The 19216-nt window shown below is 41.2% G+C and overlaps 1 protein-coding gene across 2 annotated transcripts in view; it reads right to left on the bottom strand.

Annotated features, from left to right (window-relative positions):
- Positions 1 to 4674: 4674 nt before the first annotated feature.
- LOC142198137 (calcium-binding protein 39) overlaps positions 4675 to 19216 on the bottom strand; it is a 31626-nt gene continuing 17084 nt past the window's right edge. For both annotated transcript variants that reach the window (XM_075268998.1, XM_075268999.1), the window contains exons 4-10: positions 17000 to 17164; positions 15998 to 16116; positions 14681 to 14849; positions 12706 to 12765; positions 12467 to 12532; positions 8777 to 8920; positions 4675 to 6872 (exon numbers count right to left, since the gene is read on the bottom strand). In XM_075268998.1, coding sequence (XP_075125099.1) covers positions 6684 to 6872; positions 8777 to 8920; positions 12467 to 12532; positions 12706 to 12765; positions 14681 to 14849; positions 15998 to 16116; positions 17000 to 17164 — 912 coding nt within the window. In that variant the 3' untranslated portion in view covers positions 4675 to 6683. The remainder of the gene's footprint in view (positions 6873 to 8776; positions 8921 to 12466; positions 12533 to 12705; positions 12766 to 14680; positions 14850 to 15997; positions 16117 to 16999; positions 17165 to 19216) is intronic.

Here is a 19216-nt window from a genome sequence, read left to right as displayed (position 1 = left end):
TTCTTATTCACATTATCTTTGGAAGGGATAGAGTAGGAAGCTGGAGAGTTAATTTATTACCTTATTCTGTGCACTGGTATCCTCTTATCTACAAACATAGAGTTAAAAGTGCTCAGAGTAGCAGTGTATAAGCTGCAATAATAAACATTGCTTATATATAGTTTCTCTCTCTCCCCCCCCCCCCCCTTTATAGAATAATATGTAAAAAGTGGAGAATACAGATTTCTTTAACAAGGTCACTTACTCATATTTTCACTTGTGCTATTCGTTTATGAAAATTTGTTGCTGGAAGTAAGCTTTTAAAGGAGTTGTTCTGTTTCAGCAAATAAATGCTATTGTTTGCATTGTGAAACGTTATACAATTTTCCAATACATTTTCCGTATCAAGTCTTCATGTTTTCTATATCTCTGCTTGCAGCCATTCATTCTTGCTTTCAGTGGATGATTTAAAAAAAAAAAAAAAAAAAAAAAAAAAAAAAAAAATCAGTCCATGGCCATGTGATGTAGGAATGAATTGACCAGCGTTGATTGGCCAGTGTACAGCATTTGGCCAATCAACGCTGGTTCTGCCGGAGGCTCGTCTGTGAGGAAGCGGAGTCTAAGATCAAACCACAATGAAGACTGCTCTGCTGTGGCCCGATCTTAGACTCCGCCTCCTCACAGACAAGCCTCTGGCAGAACCAGCGTTGATTGGCCGAATGCTGTACACTGGCCAATCAATGCTGGTCAATCCATTCCTATGAGAAAAAGTCAGCTCTCTCGTAACATCAAGCTGCCAGCTGTCCCGACTAGCAAGGACGAGCCTGCGGCAGAACCAGCGTTGATTTGCAGCAGGCTCATCCTTGCTAGTCGGGAGAGCTGGCAGCTTGCTGTTACGAGGGAGCTGACTTTTTATCAGCACAACTGCAAGCGCTGTGCAGGTAAAGCGCACGGACCCCATAGACTATAATGGGGTCCGTGCGCTTTAACTGCACAGCGCTCCTCCTAAACACTCTCCTCCTGCTATTCGTGGACTTAGTGACTCTCCTTTAGTCGAATAGTGGTTTCCCCTGAAATGAGCATTTTTCCCCATAGACTATAATGGGATTCGATATTCGATCGAGTAGTCGAATATTGAGACTCTAATCGAAATGAATATCGAATCTCGAATATTTGACTGTTTGCTCATCTCTAGATGCTAATATAAACATATTAAAATCAGTTAATATTAATGTCCGTTATGATAGGCGTGCATTTTTTATTTATTTAGTTTTTAAAAAACAGACCTTATCAAAATGAACCCTTTACTTGTTAAAATGGGAAGACCCTGTAAGGCTAAAGAGGCAGAAAGTCCACAGAGAAATACTCTGCAAAAATGCAAGTAAAAAAAAAAATTTTTTTTTTTTTCCTGCAATGTTTTTTCGGGCTTTACGAGTGAAACGCAGTCAGTATATGTTACCCAGATTCAACGGTTTGAACTTCGTAGTGGGAGCAGGACTCGCATTATAGTTATCTATGATATTAGGAGTCCCTGCCCCCAGCGACATACTGTCCTGTACCATAATTCATACAGGAGGCAGAGACTCTTAGCACCATATATACCGTAACTCTACTGCTAGGAATCCCGCTCTCAGGATGAAGTTCAAGGGGTAAATCTGGGTAACACACGGACCGTATTTCACCTGTCGTGTGCTGCTACCCTTAATATGTTCAAGCCCACACTGACCCTGGCCCAAAAGTAGTGAGCAAATCAGATAGTGGACAAAGTGGTGCAAATGAGGATTTGAAATGAGGCACTTTTGTACAAGAAAACTGGCACATTAAGTTTAATCTTTTCCCCCCATTGTGTTTTAAGAAAAGATGTCTCAGAATTAAACGCGGATTAGAAGGGCTTATTAGAATAGACATGTCAGCGGCAGACATTCTTTCAAGCTACTCCAGAACGTACCACTAGAGGAGGACATTAGAGATGAGCGAACACTGTTCGGATCAGCCGATCCGAACAGCACGCACCCATAGAAATGACTGGAAGCACCTGTGACGTTGACTTTGCCGCCGGCCGGCGTCACAGGTGTTTCCATTCATTTCTATGGGTGCGTGCTGTTCGGATCGGCTGATCCGAACAGTGTCCGCTCATCTCTAGAGGACATATGTACATTGGATGTGAAGATGAAAAAGTCTTGTGTGTTACTCTATATTGTACAAGCTTTAGGCTGGTCTTACACGGCTGTAATGTAAGTCCGCAAATGGTCCACAACTGAGGGTTTTCAATTGCGGACACATTATATTCAATGCCGCCTCTTACACCACCGGATATTTTATCCATAGTGTGGCCGGGCCGCAACCGTGGTCCGCAATTTATAGAACATGTCCGTAATGGCTGTGAATTACGGCACTGCACAGACTCGCCCATAGAACTCTATGGGCGAGTGTGGCAAGACACGGATGTCTGCGGAGTCTATGTTGCCGATCAGCAACTAGTGTTGTGAGACCAGTCATGTAAGACCAGCCTTAGACTGCAACTTATGTACACAGTGAAAAACTGGGACACGTATACAAATATAGCAGGGCTGAGTTTGTTATTGCAGACAACTCATCGGGATATGGAAAAAAAAATATCCACAAGAGAAAACCCAATGGTATCAGACTACACACACCCAGTTGTGAAAGATGATTTTATCATATCATAATAAACTTACCATTAGAAGTTCTCCATGTCATGCCCTTGTCACAGCATTTATGTGACATGACCAGTCAATGTGCTGTCTATCACTCACTAGGAGTATTCAAGGGACTATTATATTAACATCAACACACCCCTCATTTACAATACTGTAAAAATCACTACTAGGTGGCCTATAAAAGGGGAAATGTTCCTAAATTCACATTACACACGTCTCAGACATATTCTTTTGAGATGCAATAACCATATTCGTTAAATGTAACTGCTATAGGCACAAAGTACTGTGGTCATGGAGATAAAATGTAGCATTACCTTAGTAACAATGACTTGGAGAAGGAGTAATAACAGTGCAAAGTAGTTGCAGAAAACCATTAAAGTTACATGTATGGTCATATCTATATCTATCTATATATAGGCCTTCCTTCCCCTATAGCTGTCAACTATTATGCATATGTCTCTCCATGGTAACAGACTACAAAAACACTGTGTAGTCCGAATCTGCAATACTGTTACCTGTTCCTGAAATAATGCTAGCATACTTTTGATGGGTCAGAAGGAATCAGGGGATAAAGGGAATAGAGTGCAACTTCAAGATTAGACTATACACAGATCCAACCATGAGCAGCCTCCATGCATGGCGTCAGAAACTATTCACTGTATACCCAGTGCTAGTCAATGGTGGCCACCTATGCATGTATTTGGTTTTGTGCCCCTCGGTATGCTGCCATGTTCTGGACAGGAGCACACTGTATAAGGGCAGGACGTCACATATGTAGACATCTCTTATACCAGTATGTAAATAAGTGAGACAAAGGGCTGTTTATAGTCCCAAGCTCTTTAGGGAAAATCATGACAGGATATAATGACAATTTTCAACCAAATTTGAGAAGAGTTTCCAGGCCTTAGGGTATATAATGGGTATATAGGAGGGTGTTTCTGAGTGCCACAGTGCTAAGTATTATATGGTCCTGTGCACATTATGTGCCTCTGTATGGCACCACAACAAGGCAGATTATGAAGAGCACGTTTGGCAGAAGGCCCTTTGTTTGGCCACAATGTGCGCCTCAGGCTCTGATCCATGCCACACTCGCCAGTCTATGAATTTGGACAGAGCAGGGCAGGCCGAGGCAGGGCTATAAGCAGTTTTCTAGTGTGAGTTAGAATGGGAATCTATACCAGTTCCTACCTGGCGTAGCTTTCCATTCCGATGCAGGACCTGCGGCAGATTTATGAAGACACCGCAGCCTCTTCATAAATGTTGCGGTCCCTGCGCCAGTATTAATAAATATAACCTGTTAATAAAGCTAAGAATCAGAAGCAGAGAGTGGTATAGTATTGATCCTTGGCAAACTATAGGTGCCATATTGCAGATCTGTAATACAACCATAGCCATTCACTGATAAATAGATGTGCTGAAGTCAAGCTGATATAACAGATGATGTTATCCTTTTAAGAATTCTTATGGAAGTGTTGATCACATACTAGGTACAGCATTGGGCCTGGCACGTGACATATTATTGCAGATACATAGTCTCAATTTTCTGCCTAGCATTGGAAACCTCTATACCTGGAACTTTCTCATTTCTCACTTTCTTTTCAACAGAATACATAGTAATATATTCCTAATAGGAGCATGTGAAGAATACAGTGGACTCAGTTATGACTCCGGTGTATTCATGAAGGACATGCTCCCCTTATACCAATCCCCGTACATCAGGGCAGTGACTGACAGGCTGTGATGGATGCATATCTGCAGCTGTAAGTCACCTAGAGCCCTGAGAAAGCTGGGTACAATACACAAAGGAAAGGCAGAAATCTGCTGTTGTGGCAGCCCAAGAATCTGTGCGGATTCCTAACTTACTTGCCCTTTCTGCCATCCAAATATGTGAAGTTAAATCAGTACCATCCCTCCACATAACACTGGTGTATTTTGGACAAGTTCTGGGATCTGCAGGGAATTTACCTGACATTATAACACGTCAGAAGCTGCATTACAAGAAACATGAGTACACTCCTTTGCTGTACAGTTTATTTTTTTTCTTTACGAATAAGAGGCCAAAAACGTATGTACACAGAGAATCCAAAGTAACCCAAAGCAAATCTGCATGAAGCGAGTGTTTACCCCTTCACCCGAGGCTTTGGTTTCAGCATTGTCCAGGGGAGATTTTGGGGGCAATAACAGAACCAGAGTGGTAGGGGTTCCTTCGATGAAATCAAAATGACATGCACTGGGCCAGCTGCATGCACCAGGTAGGAAATCCTGTGTGTAATAAATAAGTTAAAAAATAATGTTTGCCCGGGTCTCTTTCTTCAGAAACTCAGTTAAAGCAATTTGTAAGATTGATATGTTCTTAATCCCTTGTGTCTGGCAATAATAGAATACAATGCAAGCTTAAAGGTTAGCAATCCCCTTACGTACCCAAGCACTCAGCAACACCATTCACAGCTAGTAATGTAGCTGCAGCATTTCACAACCAGCATTCTCCGCAATGGTGCAATTCCAGGGTGCAAGTATATCATCCCCACCACCAATAACCATGCTCTTACCACACAATCCACCCCATCCACTAAGCAAACAGAAGCAGGCATGCTGACCGAATGGCCACATACAACAAACCAGCAATACATTCTTGGCATCTGTGGATTTTCCTAGTGCTATTATACATGGTGTGAAGGGTGGAAGCTCTGCTGAAGTTTGGTGTCAGGGTGAAACAATAAATCACACAAGGCCTCAAACCCGCCTGCCTACCCCCCTGTAGTATGACATCTCAGGGAGATAGAGAGGTAAACATCACAACTTCCCCAGTACTGAGGATTAAAGCAGCATGTTATGTTCAGGAGCAAAGTGATGGCTAGCCAAGCCTGTCCAAGCATGGCCCCACTACAGACTAACTAAATATCCATGAGCTGATGACTCCCACCCACTCCTTGCCGTATGGAATTAACAAGGACAAGTTGTAGGCAGTGTTATTTGGCAAGAAGCTGTTCTACATACATGTGCCACTACATTTATTGCCTTGCGGTATGATGTTCTTAAGATGATGTTTGCCTATGATATAACATGCTGCTTGTCCTCTCTACCTCCTTATACACCTGGTGAAACAAAAATCACACTGCTAATGAAAGCATGGAAAGAAAAAAAACAAAAAAAAAAAACTGAAAGGCATATATAATGAATGTACACTCATCTTTACATAAACCCATCTGTTATAAGCGCCTCCCAATCCACACTGTTAAAATATGTATGCATTACTGCAGAACCAACCTTCCATTCCTATGCACCCTCCGCAGCGTGGGCCACCCCACTCCACGGCATTACAAATAAAAGCACTGCGCTGTTGCATTTTATTGGTTATTTCGGTTGAAATCAAGGCATATTGTTATTTTAAAACTAAGGTACCAGCTATGCACAGATCAGATTTTGTGCTCAATTTCTCTTCTAACAAGTTTATGTGCAAATATGCTGATGGAAACCAGATTTCGTGTTGACGTTTTTCAGGTTTTTTGCTGCAAGCATGCAATGCATTGCAATAAAAAAAAAAAAGAAAAAAAAAAAAAAAGAAGAAATTATTAACTACATGTATGCCATCTTATCCAAAACCCAGACTAGGTACTACACACTCGCTTGAGACTCTAAGACCTCTTTTTTTTCTTTTGATTTCACTTTTGCACCCTGATACTGTGATAACCAGCGAGTCACAATCCCGTGTTGATGCAACATTAAGGATAGGAGGGAGAGGAATTCCATCTTGCTCAGTAAAGGTGTAAGGGAAAAAAAGAAAGAACATAAGGTAGTTATGCATTCATCTGTTAACCCCTGAGCTGCAGAAGAATAGTGCAGCATCTGGGTTCTTCCATCAGAGAAGGGTTACACTCGGACAAAAAAACTTCAAATGCAATGGAATAGGGTGAAACTGTTCGGGGTAGAAGTGAGGATGTTGCTCTCAAAGTCCACGGGATGCTGAATACTCTCGCAGCAAGCGCTGGGTTTGGGCTCCTCCCTCCCCCCCCACCATCCACTTCAGGCCTCTTGCTGTGCAGGTCTTTTCAGGTCCCGGATCTGTTTCACTAGGTAGGTTTTCTCATCATTAAACTGCTCATCTTCAGTGCGGTCGTTCTGAAACTTGCTGAGGAATTCGATCAGCTTGCTCTGGTTCTTGAGAAGGATATCCAGGACAGGCTGTGTCTTGTTCGGGTTAGCTACAAATACCTACAAGTTTAAGGGGAAAATATATGTTATCCATGGATATCAAAATCTAGAAAGCCCAGGCTAATTCTAGGAGATCAACCACATCCGCATATGAAGTAACAAGTAGTGTGATGTAAAACCACACCACTCATTTAAAGGGACTTGACTTGGGATGGCTTTTTTTTTTTTTGTCTAAAATAAAGATCAGCATGACACAGGAAAAATATCACTGCTCACGGAGAATGTTCCTATGCTATTGAAAAGAGAACTTAAAGAAGTTCTCCTTGATGGAGAAAGGAAACCTTGCTCTAGCGTCATCTTTTGGAAGATAGCTATAGATCAAGGCATTAGTTTTCCAGAAACCTAGCGACATGGTCTGGCATTAAAGCAAAGTCAGAATATCTCCTTCAAAAGGAAGAACGTACGGACAAGGATGTCCAATTGGCAACGGATTGAATGGTGAAACTGACTTTAGACATGAGGTCCAGCAATGGAGTCTGGTTTGGAGGAGATTTATTAGCTTGGCTTTAATCCAGGAAGATACCACTAGGTTTCTGAAAAACCAGGCACTGATCTATAGGGAGCAAATTCCAAAATGTGGCACTAGTGCAAATCTTCCCTTTTTCAACAATGAAAACTTTAATACATATTTTTTTTCCCAAAATACTTGGTAGAGCCTGTAAGACTCCAATAGGTGGCCTGCAAAGGAACACTCCTTAAGGAGACACAGACCGTTTCTGATCCTGTGTCATGGTTATCATTAGTACAGACACATTTTCTTCTCTCTAGACAACCCCTTTAAGTCTTTTTCTACACTTTGTTAGAAATATATCTTAAAGCTAGGTTCACAGAAGGACGACTTTTCTCTTCACTGTTTTCAGTGGAAACCAGTCAGACAGGGTTTCAGTCTTTTGGGTTCCCAAGCCAACCCGAAGGACAGAAACCCGAACGCTAGTGTAAACTTAGCATTACTAATGTTCTTAGAGCAACACCCTTGCTTTAATAATTGGACAAAGTCTAATTAAAAAAAACAAACAAACATGTAAGCTGATGCCATCTTTATGACTGGATGCAATTCTATATGACATCTGTAAGACGACAATATCATACAAAATTCTCCATATCCACAGCTGCTGTCTGCATTCAAACTACAGCTACTCAATCTGCCCTACTGAGGGTAAGTAATAATGACTATCTGTTTCTGGAAACGGATGGTCACCAGATAATCCAAAAATGAATATGGGGATAAATATAAATTTTTTTATTACTAAAGTTATTTAGAAAGTAGGCGGGGGGAGGGTGTTTAGACTAGCGTAAGATTTTCAAATTATCCCGGACAACCCCTTTGCAGACTCTTCATATATAAGGGTGTTCCAGCCTGGTTCTAACCCCGGGTCATGTAATTGGAACCAGCCCCCCAATCCATCAACCCCTCAACTCTTGATCTCACCGGTAATTTACCTGTGATATGGGACCTTGCTGACTACAGTAAAGCCAGCGCCTCCATAGCACAGGTAAATTAACTGCGAGATCTGGGGCTGGTTACCATCATGTGACTTGAGGGGGGGATCAGAATGAGGCTGAAACCCCCGAGACCCACAGACAGTAATTCATGGATCTTCTTGTATGTGATTGCATACAGATAGATCTGTCAATCATTCTGTGTGGGTGGGGGAGGCAGATCTCATAGTCTCTCTCCTAGTACTGGCAGTACTTACTCATCTACTTTACCAAATCTATTAGATCCTCAGGCTTAGCATTTCCTGCTCTATAATATGCTTGTTTCAGATAGGCATCATATTGGACCAGTCAGATTCACTTTGGAATCACTTGGTATAGGCAGACTTCATGAAGCCAAAGATTTAAATTCTATTTTTTGACATATTGCTCCTCTTTCACAAAAACTGAATTCAATAGTGCAGAACCTTAAACACGTGGAAAGCTTCAAACTGGATGTTGCGGCTCTTGTCACGAAGCAAGTTCATCATCAACTTGAGGTTTTCAGGTTTACTGATATACTTTGTCATGATGGTGAAATTATGTCGATCCAAAAGAAGTTCACCAAGTAGCTGCAAGGAGTGACACAGGAAGGGAAAAGAGAGAAAGTGAAATGAGACAGAACATAAACGGGGAAAGTTAAAATAATTTTGTAAATTCATATTAGAAATGTATCATGAATATAATTTGTGAATCTTGAAATAAAGAGATTTTTTTTTTTTAATAAAAAAAAAAATCAAAATAAAAAAAAAAAATCACCCTCTGGTGACGTTTCCTTTGACCTTATGTTAAACACATTTTTAAAGAATATTTGGTGAGGTTTCTAAAATGTTTCCATGTTATCTATATAAAAATGTTCTAAAAAACCTGCAGTTCTGACATTGTCCACTAGGTCATGTAGTATGCTTAGACCTGGTTCACATCTGCGTTCAGTATTCCATTGGGGAGTCTCCCTGAACACATTAACAAGCGGTGAGCAGTGAAAGCACACCACACAGACTCCATAGACTATAATGGGGTCTCTGTGTTTTTGTTTAGCACAGACGTGTCATGCAGACTGGAAAAGTGCTTTTCTCTCTGCATGTTCCGTGTAGACACCACGCGGAAAACACAAGGACCCCATTATAGTCTATGGGGTCCGTGTGCTTTCATAAGCTCACCGCTTGCCAATGCGTTCATTATTCCGTTCAGGGGGGTCCCCATGCGGACTCCCCAAACGGAATACAGAACGCAGGTGTGAACCGGGCCTAAGACTTCCAGCTTTCTGTAGGAGATTTCTTTGCAGCAGTCACCTCACTTTTCAGCAAACTGATCATCACAGCTATTAACTTTATAAGATATAGAACCCAAAAGTCACAATAGGCGATTTGGCAGCAAATCTACAATGACCTTAGTCCCAGACCATGTGTAGAGATCTCTACCATACACATGAATAGGGTCTGCTCCTGACCACTGGGTCTTTGGCCCATGGTTCTTCTATACAACACAGAAAGGCTTAGTGGCAAAATTTGGAATTGCAAGATTTTTAGGCTTTGAAATATGGCTATAAATTTGAAAAATTAAAAACCATCAACAAAGAGTATAAAATATATGTTTAACATAAAAATGTGATGTTTCTGGGCGATACGTTCCTTTTAAACATCAATCCGCCACTATGTCAGCATGAACACAAAAAAGTTTAGGCTCATGTCAGACATTTATGGCAGATCCACAGAAGAAGCCATAGACACGTGAAAAATGCAAGACCAGAGGTCACACTACATTTTTCTCAGAAGATTGGGCGTCTGTCTTATTTTTGAGAAGAATTTTTAGCCACAGGGGAAGGAGTAAGAAGTGTGAAGTAATGAGAGTAAATTAGAACGTAGGCATAATAATACCAAGAGGTCGCTATATGAGAAAGGAAACCATTGCTACAAATGTCAACCTTGTATAAATAGCAAATTTAGCTTTTCGATTTTATTGTGTGGCAAAAATGACATGCTGATTATACCAAATTTATATAGTTTTAATAACCTTCCAAAAAAAAACCCCAAACTTTGAGAAATACCAAAATTATTTTAGCCATATTCTGACACCTAGACCTTTTTTGAGTTTCTGTGTACAGTGCTGTGTAAAGTACAGCTGTAATTCATACCATTTTGGGGGATGTCCAAACATGGTGACCATTTGTTAATCAATTTTTTGGGGAGGCAAAATAGTGACTTTGATCTATTTTTACCGCTACAGTGTTCCACGTATGGGATAAATATTTCTTTATTTTTATAAATCATGCATCATGGAGGCTCAACTATAGGCTATTAGAGAAGAGCGAGTAGGTATTCGATCGAATAGTTGAATATTGAGGTCTACTCGAATCGAATTTTTGAATATTTCACTACTCGCTCATCTCTACTGTATACGTTTCTTTAATGCCTACGTTATTCTAGTTCCTGTCCAACCTCCCCTGCATAGTTATTGGAGTAAAGAAAGCACCAGGGAAGGTGGGAGGGGAATCGAATTTTTACTGCGTTTACCGCGTGATATTCGACAGAGTACGAGTATTTCGAATACTGTTGTATTCGATCGCTCATCTCTATAGGCTATGTGAATCCTTTCTATTAATATTATAAATGTGAAAGTTTGTGAGTTTGGATGTTTGTGGGTTTGTGTGTTCGGATGTTTGTTAGTCAATCATGCAAAACCCGCTTGACCGATTTGGCTGAAGTTTTCCACAAACATAGTTAATATACCCCATTGCGCAATAGGCTACTTTTTGTCACAATAGCGCACATACGTTTTTCCCAGGACCCCCACAAAACCCAAACTCACATCACTATCTCTGCAATCTCACACACTTTGGACCATAGCAAGCCACAAAATTCATATTACCCCCTACAGCAGAGGTCAGCAACCCCTGGCACACATGCCAAGAGTGGCACTCCTGCCATATTTCACTGGCATGCCAGCAGCACAGGACCTGCAAGAGTTAAATAAAGTCTCTGCTACAGCTGAGGCATAAGGACACTCCCCTTTGAGATGTGCAGGAAACCCAGGGGGTGGAGCTTAATCGCTCAAGTCTCTGCCTGCTATAGTGATAGCTCCTGCTGAAGCTGCTAGCAAACTGAAAGTAAGAAACACACAGCTCCCTTCCTTTACTTCCTATTCTCATTAATGTCAGGCATGGGGTTATTAGTTTAGTGTTAGTAACTCCATGTGCCTCACATTAATAGGAATAACCCCCATCATGTCCCTCATATTAACCCCTGTGTGCCCCATATAAAGGTTACTAATATGTGAGACATATGGAGGGACTAATAAAAGACCTCAGTAATGAAGATACTTAATTATTACCTCCAAGTCTCTCACATATCAGTAACTAGAGATGAGCGAGTACTGTTGGGATCAGCCGATCTGAACAGCACGCTCCATAGAAATGAATGGATGCACCTGGTACTTCCGCTTGGACGTAGCCAGCGCGCTTAACCCCCCGCGTGCCGGCTACGTCCATTCATTTCTATGCGAGCGTGCTGTTCGGATCGGCTGATCCCAACAGTACTCGCTCATCTCTATCAGTAACTCTTACACTGGGGTTAATGTGAGGGACATGATGGGGTTAATTGCTATTAATAAGAGGCACATGGAGTTACTAAACTGTCATGCACAGAGCCAGACTTTATGTTGCTTACTCAAGAGTATCCTGTGCCCAAAACTGACATGTACTGGCGGAAAATAACAAATCATACAATGTCGTATATCGAAGTATATTAACCTGAAATACCTCTGTCCCAAAGACACTATGTACAGATTATACCAACACCGTATAGCGGCTGAAATACACATTACATCCAACACAAAAGTCTCATGTGCTCTCAGAATTACAGAAACAACAAGATACACAGTTACATTTTATATCCCATACCTTATACACAATACGAAAACCTTACCCGCGCCTGTATATACCCACTTCTACAATCACCGCAGACGAAGTCGCGGGTACCAGCTAGTACTCAATAAAGCAGAATAGGCAGTAAAGATTACAGAGTTATGTATTTTCAGTTTTTATAGCTAAAGGGCTCAACCTGTCTACAGGTGAAATTACACTTTCCTGTAGTAAACCTGTCTTCAGTTTGCAAGCATACCTTCAGAGACTGTCTTTTTGTCACATAGTTTTCTGAGTGCAACAATTTTTCATATTCACTGAAGAACTGAAACACAAAAAGAAAGAAATAACAATAAGCAACTGTGCAGATAAGTTGTAAATGCTGCCAAGAAAGGTGGTATATGTACAAAAAAATCTAAAAGAGAAAACAGGAGAAAAAGATCTAAAGATGAAAAATAATGTATATAAAAGTGCACAGAATCTTGGTCTGCATCTTACCCGGTCATAATGCTGTTCCAAAAACTCGGCACTCAGAAGTTTATGTCTAGTCAATAAGTCCTGAAAAGTAAAAGTGAAGTGAATAAGTAAGAGCAACTGGCCTGGATAAAAACTGTCATTAATAGGTATGTGAGGCATGAAGCATCTGAGATTCCTAGGGATGACATGAGAAAATACTGAACAGAGACCAGGAGCTAAGATCTGAAAGATTGCTTGAACAAGCATCCCATTGAGAACATCTCCTGTCCTGTCAATTGAAATGGGGTATTCCAAGCTACACATTTACGACTATATCCATGTGCACTACCATTCCTCCCCTCACTGAGGATCATATCATTCAGGCATTTATGACATATCCTAAGGATATAGCCACAAATGTCTAGTTGGGAATATCCTTTAAAGGGATTGTGTCGTCGGGATATGTATCAGACGACTAGGTCCAGCAGCAATCATCTGAAAGTCTCCCTCCTTGTAAATGGAGTGCCAGTGTGCTTTTTGTGACCAGAGCTCCTTTCACTCCTATAGGTCTACTAAAACTATAGACTCAGGCAGTGCCCGCAGCCCCATAGCAGTGAAAATAGTGCAGGTTATGCAAGTGCACTGGCGTTCCGTTCAGAAGGAGGTTTTAGGGGGATTTCTGGTCACCCATTGTCCTGATCATGGAGCACCTGATAGCTGGACCCCCAGTGACCTGACCCTTATTCCTTGTGCGGTGGAAAAGGACCAACTGTCCTCAATGGCAATCTCATTTATTTCTTAAGAAGTTTGTTACATTGGATCCTTAGGACAGACAATCAGTATCAGTGGTTGTCCGACTTTCAGCTCCTAAGTTGTTTGAAGGGGTCTTGTCACTAGTTCATTGTTTACACTACATCTTTAAAGGGGATGCCCAGGCAAAAATGGGCAAACCCTTTAACGTTTAAATCAGCTGGGCGCAGTGAAAAAACAAAAAAAAACGAAGAAAAAAAATGCACACTTACCTGTTCCCATTGCTCCGGTGCATCACAGATCATCTGCTCCAGCGCGTCTGTTCCAGAATTGTGCTGAGACCAATGAGTGGCCTCAGAAAGAGGTCTCGTGATGTCACAGGTAGTGACATTCAGGCCCTTCACATAACCGCTGAGGCCAATCAGCGACTTCAGAAAGACGATGCTGGAGCAGAAGAACGAGGAGGAATGGGAGGACAACGGAGCGACGGGGACAGGAGAGTAAGTTTTTTTTTTTGTTTTGTTTTTTAATTCACTGCCAGCTGATTTAGACGTTAAAAGGGTTGTGCATTTTTGCCTGGACAACCCCTTTAAAAGATTCTGATTTAAAGGGGTTGTCAGGTTCACTTTATATTGATCAGTGTGGTGTCTCTGGTGTGGTATGCCCACTGATTTTTTTTTTTAATGATTACCTATCCACTAATCAGGCGCCTCATGAAGCTGCAGTGCTTGGGTAAGCTCTGTGAGCCATTCACGGTTTATATTGCACAGTGTTCTCTCTATAAAGCTGTGCCATATAATTACACTGTTGTCCCATTCAGTTCTATTGGGCACACTTCTAACTGCATTACACGGCCACTATGAAACATACAGTGTGCAATGTAAACAGTGAAGGGGTCACGGTGCTCGCATAAGTGCTGTGTCCCCTTCAAACAGCTGATAGATGGTCCAAAGTGTCAGGCCCCACTGATCTTTTATTACTGACCTATACTGTCTTTGGGGTGGGGCTCAATTCAGATTAGAAAGTAAGTAAGAGTCTGTCCTGTGCTGCAATACACAGACAGCCCATGTATAACTGTAAAGCTTAATATTTTCTGTGATGGTGCTGCAGAAACACAACACTTACTGCCAAGTTTTCCCACAGTTTGCAGCTGATCACTGGGGGTCCCAGCAGAGGAATATTTGTAAGTTTATTTTCAAGGAATTCTGCCTAAGAATAGAGACTGTCCAAAGCAGAAAACCCCTTTATGCAAATAAAGAAATCTTACCTTAAATGTAGCAAAGGCATCCGAAGCAATATCAAACGTTGACATCTCTACGTATCGGAAGAAATCATAAAACTGCTCAGACCACAAAATAATCTTGGCAAGTGGTTCGTGCCTAATACACTCCCGCAGCATGATTCCACAATTCAAAGCAATTTCTGGAGATTCATACCTATTAATGAGAGAATGGAGACACTATAAAAACAGAAAACTGAGCAAGCGTATGTCGTAACACAAACAGCCCTGAATTATTGCAAACAACTCCGATTTCATGCTTGAAGTGAACCTGCTAAAATACAGTCCAAGCTCAGGCACGATGTAATAGAGCAGACTGAGCCATAGTTATATAGTTTCATCTTATTCACCCAAACCTCTGACCATGTTGACCTTAGTAGTGACGTTTCGGCCCAGCTCAGAGACTGCCAGTCTTCCCTATAAGTCTCTGTATGAACACACAGTGTTGGCCAAAAGTATTGGCACCCCTGCAATTCTGTCAGATAAATCATTTTCTTCCAGAAAATGATTGCAAGCACAAACTCTTTGGTATTAATATCTTCATTTATTTTGCCTTAAATGAAAAAACACTGTGCACGGTAGACACAGGAACATTCAGGTCTTTGGAGATGGACTTGTAGCCTTGAGATTTCACATGCTTCCTCACAATTTCGCTTCTCAAGTCCTCAGACAGTTCTTTGGTCTTCTTTCTTTTCTCCATGCTCAATGTGGTACACACAAGGACACAGGACAGAGGTTGAGTCAACTTTAATCCATTTCAACTGGCTGCAAGTGTGATTTAGTTATTGCCACCACCTGTTAGGTGCCTCAGGTAAGTAACAGGTGCTGTTAATTACACAAATTACAGAAGCATCACATGATTTTTCAAACAGTGCCAATACTTTTGTCCACATTCATTTTTATGTTTGGTGTGGAATTATATCTAATTTGGCTTTTTGACAATTCTTTTTGTGGTTTTCCATTGAAGACAAATTAAATGAAGATATTAATATCAAAGAATTTGTGATTGCAATCATTTTCTGGAAGAAAATGAGTATTATCTGACAGAATTGCAGGGGTCCCAATACTTTTGGCCAACACTGTAGCTGTCAATTACTGAAATACAAATTATACAGAATTTTGTTTCTACAATACTATACTATATATTCTATAGCAACTTGCGCAACTTATCCTGCTCTATAATCTGCTCCCAGCAGCCGGAATTGGATATTAAAATGCAACAGGTTCATTGTAAACCAAACCCTGCACATTATACTAATCTGTATACTATATACACTGACAAAAAAAACACTACATAGGTCATACCCTTTCAACAGCATGAAGAGAATATTCTGCTGGGTGCATATATATTCCACTGTTGGGGTTCGCGTTCCAATCTGCCTTCGTAATATGTTGTTGAAGATCTGAGCCACATCCTTCTTGCCCTAAGAAAGAATACACTGTGTAAGCATTGTACAAGTAAAATCTGAACATGTACTATGATCAACTTACCACTGAAGGGCCAAAAATTCCCAAAATAGGAAGTAAATATAAAACTTCACCTTTATTATATTATTTAAAAATATTAGAAAGGTTAAAAAAAATATATCAGACCACTTTGCCAATGCTTATGGCCAATTGATATGTCTATGTAGATAATTCCTCCTACACATTTGTGAAGGGCAAGGTGAGTATATAAACTGCAAGGTATCCCTATAGATAGAACCCCGTCTCCCTCAGTCAGTGGTAATAATAAGCCGTAGTGTGCAAATGCAAAGAGCGAAAAGACCCAGATGATGAAAAGGCAGCCACCTTCCCCCCTTCCCTGAGGTTACTGGCCGAACGCCACACCAACAGGGAGAAAAGGTTCAGGCTAGCTATGCCCTGGGTCAAATAAGGCTCAGTTCAAAACACTTAGACATAAATAACTCCTGTTATAGCCCTACGCGTTTCATCTCTGACACGAGAACCTTCAGGGGCAATATATATCATACGGATTCCCTATTACCAGCAGTAAAAACTGCTTTTTACCATTAGCTAGACCTCAACTTCTGCCATTCTCCATCTAATGCTGCCTAGCTCCTCCAATCATTTCTACTTTCTGGTCCCTCTTGATACACAGGTAATAACAGGTTTCGATGGTCACCTCTGCAACTCACTATAGGCTGCGCAGTCTATTCCCATGTGTTAAGTGGAACCAGGTATAAGAGCTCAGCAAGGGGGCCGGGCAGTATTGATTTTTTTATTTAACCCATTTTGAGCCACATGTACAAAAACAATATTGCTTGCCAGAAAACACCTGTAAACCTTATCAGCATATACGGATACCTCAAAGTCTATGAGCTGGAGGTCGGCCACTAAAGTCCCCAGGAGACCGCTGTTGTACAGTTCCTGAGCGAGCTGGGCCACGGCTTCAGTCTGAGGTTCTTTCTCGTTTGTCCCATATAGGATCTCCTTCATAGCCACCAGGTTTTTAGACACTTCTTCAGTTGCCTGGAAGGAAATGATGCCACTTTTACAGATGGTACAATAAGAGGTTTTATTCAACTCCTCCAATATGTTCATCATTCTGTACATGGTAGTACCCAGCACCACAGGTATCACATAGACTGCTTTATTCTGCAGACAACCCATGCAGACTTAAGAGAGACTTTTACACAAACAGGACAACTTCTTGTATGCGAAAACTCTGTAGATTAGGTTATAAAGGGAACCTGTTAACAGGCGGATCAATATAATCTTAAGAAACAGTGTTAGTATTCCAAAAGACACAAAGTCACGACAACTAAAAACACAGAACTGGCAGCGCAATGAGGATGCATGCAGTATATCAAGGTTTGTCATCCTGAATGGTACATTAGGTGAAGGACATACATTTCTATATGCTGCCTCTTTATCTGAACACAAAACTAGGAATAAAGGTTACAGAAAACTATAAAATGGAGCCTACTGTTAAACTGCTGCGCCCCATTTCTGTGTTTTCAGCTTCATTATAGTGGGGGGGGTCTCAGAAAAAGACATGAGGACCCCCACCTATATACGGAAATATCTCCTGCCATACTATATGATGTATTCTGACACAAACATGGCATTAGTTGATTGTCCCGTTGAGAGGTTAGTAACTCCATCACAGTGAGGGTGTCCTCCACCAGAAGATCCTACAAAGAAAACCTGGTGACAATTCACACATATTAACCGATAAAACTGCAGTTCTGTCCATCTTCTGCTTCCCAAAGGAGTTCCTTTTGGCTTTGGGCCATGCCCCTTTCTTTGGATCCTTGTTCCTGCTGCCTATGTGCAAGTCATCGGTAGAATACGTGGAAAGCGAGATGTTTGAGCCAGGCGAGGGACGGGTAAATGAATTGGTTTGGAGGGTGGGGGTGCTGAGTGTGTGAGGTAATAGCAGCTGCAAAAATTAAACAGCACAAGAAAGCAATGTATAAAATGCAAAGGTACAGCCAGAAGAGCTTCTCTACGAGGAAAAGGTCACATGCAATTCTAGCAATAAAGCAGCGGATAAGAAAATTATACGTAGAGTTAGAAAAAAAAAAAAAAACATATTTGTCATATACGTCATGGACTTTTTGGAAGCACACGAAGCATATAGTCTTGTAAAAATCTCAAAGATAAAGCAGAAGCCCTCCACATCTTTGGATGGCAGATGACTAAAGGAGAAAAATGATGAACCACTGGCAGGGCTCAGCTGGTCTGATCCCCATTACCGACCAAGTAGCGTGTGAAGGTTAGTACTTCTACTCTTGTAGAAAACCTTGCACAACAAGCAGATACAGGTGTAATGGTCAGGTGGTGACATCATTTTGGCCATGCAGTTTCAGTAGGATACAACTCAGAGACAATAAACAGATGCAGGGAATTCTGGGAGTGAAACATGACATAGCTATCACAAGGCGTGTATAATTACAATGGGACATTGTGCAGACGGGACAAGTCACTCTCTTACTGACTACATGAACCAGATTGTGGCTAAACAGGTTTATGCTAACTAGGTGTAAATTATTGAAGATACAATTACCAACTTCTGGATTTAGACATGAATCACTTCCTGAGATCTCACACCCAACTAAGTAGGAAGGCCCAAAAAGCCGAGCTGTAACTCAGAGATCCAGTAACCTGGGGAAAGTATTCATACAGGTACAGAAGGTAAGTCAAAGTCCCACAATGATATTCAAGGGAAGCCAACACTTGTCAGGGTATTAACATATAATCTTGTCAGGGTATTAACATATAATACGTCACTACAGCTGCTTAGCAGATATTAGCTTTCTGGTGAAATGAACTTCAATAACTAGCTACATGGGTAGCCATGTAAAATATGATGAAAGCCCCTTATGGTAACCTGGGCTGTTAGCGGTCACAAATACCAACCGGGTATTGTAAAAGAAGGTTTCTAATAAAAGAGTTTTTCTGGCAGGTTAGCGTTAAAAAAGAAAAGTCCAGAATGGGCTACAAAATAAATAAAATTAAAAAAAAAGGAAAAATATTCACTTTGTCTATCCTGGTCACTCCCCACAAGAAATGCTTCTC

Source organism: Leptodactylus fuscus, chromosome 3 (genome assembly GCF_031893055.1).
Source record: "Leptodactylus fuscus isolate aLepFus1 chromosome 3, aLepFus1.hap2, whole genome shotgun sequence".
Taxonomy (NCBI): domain Eukaryota; kingdom Metazoa; phylum Chordata; class Amphibia; order Anura; family Leptodactylidae; genus Leptodactylus; species Leptodactylus fuscus.
The sequence above is the reverse complement of the archived record's forward strand: the minus strand, read 5'-3'. Positions and strand labels throughout refer to the sequence as shown.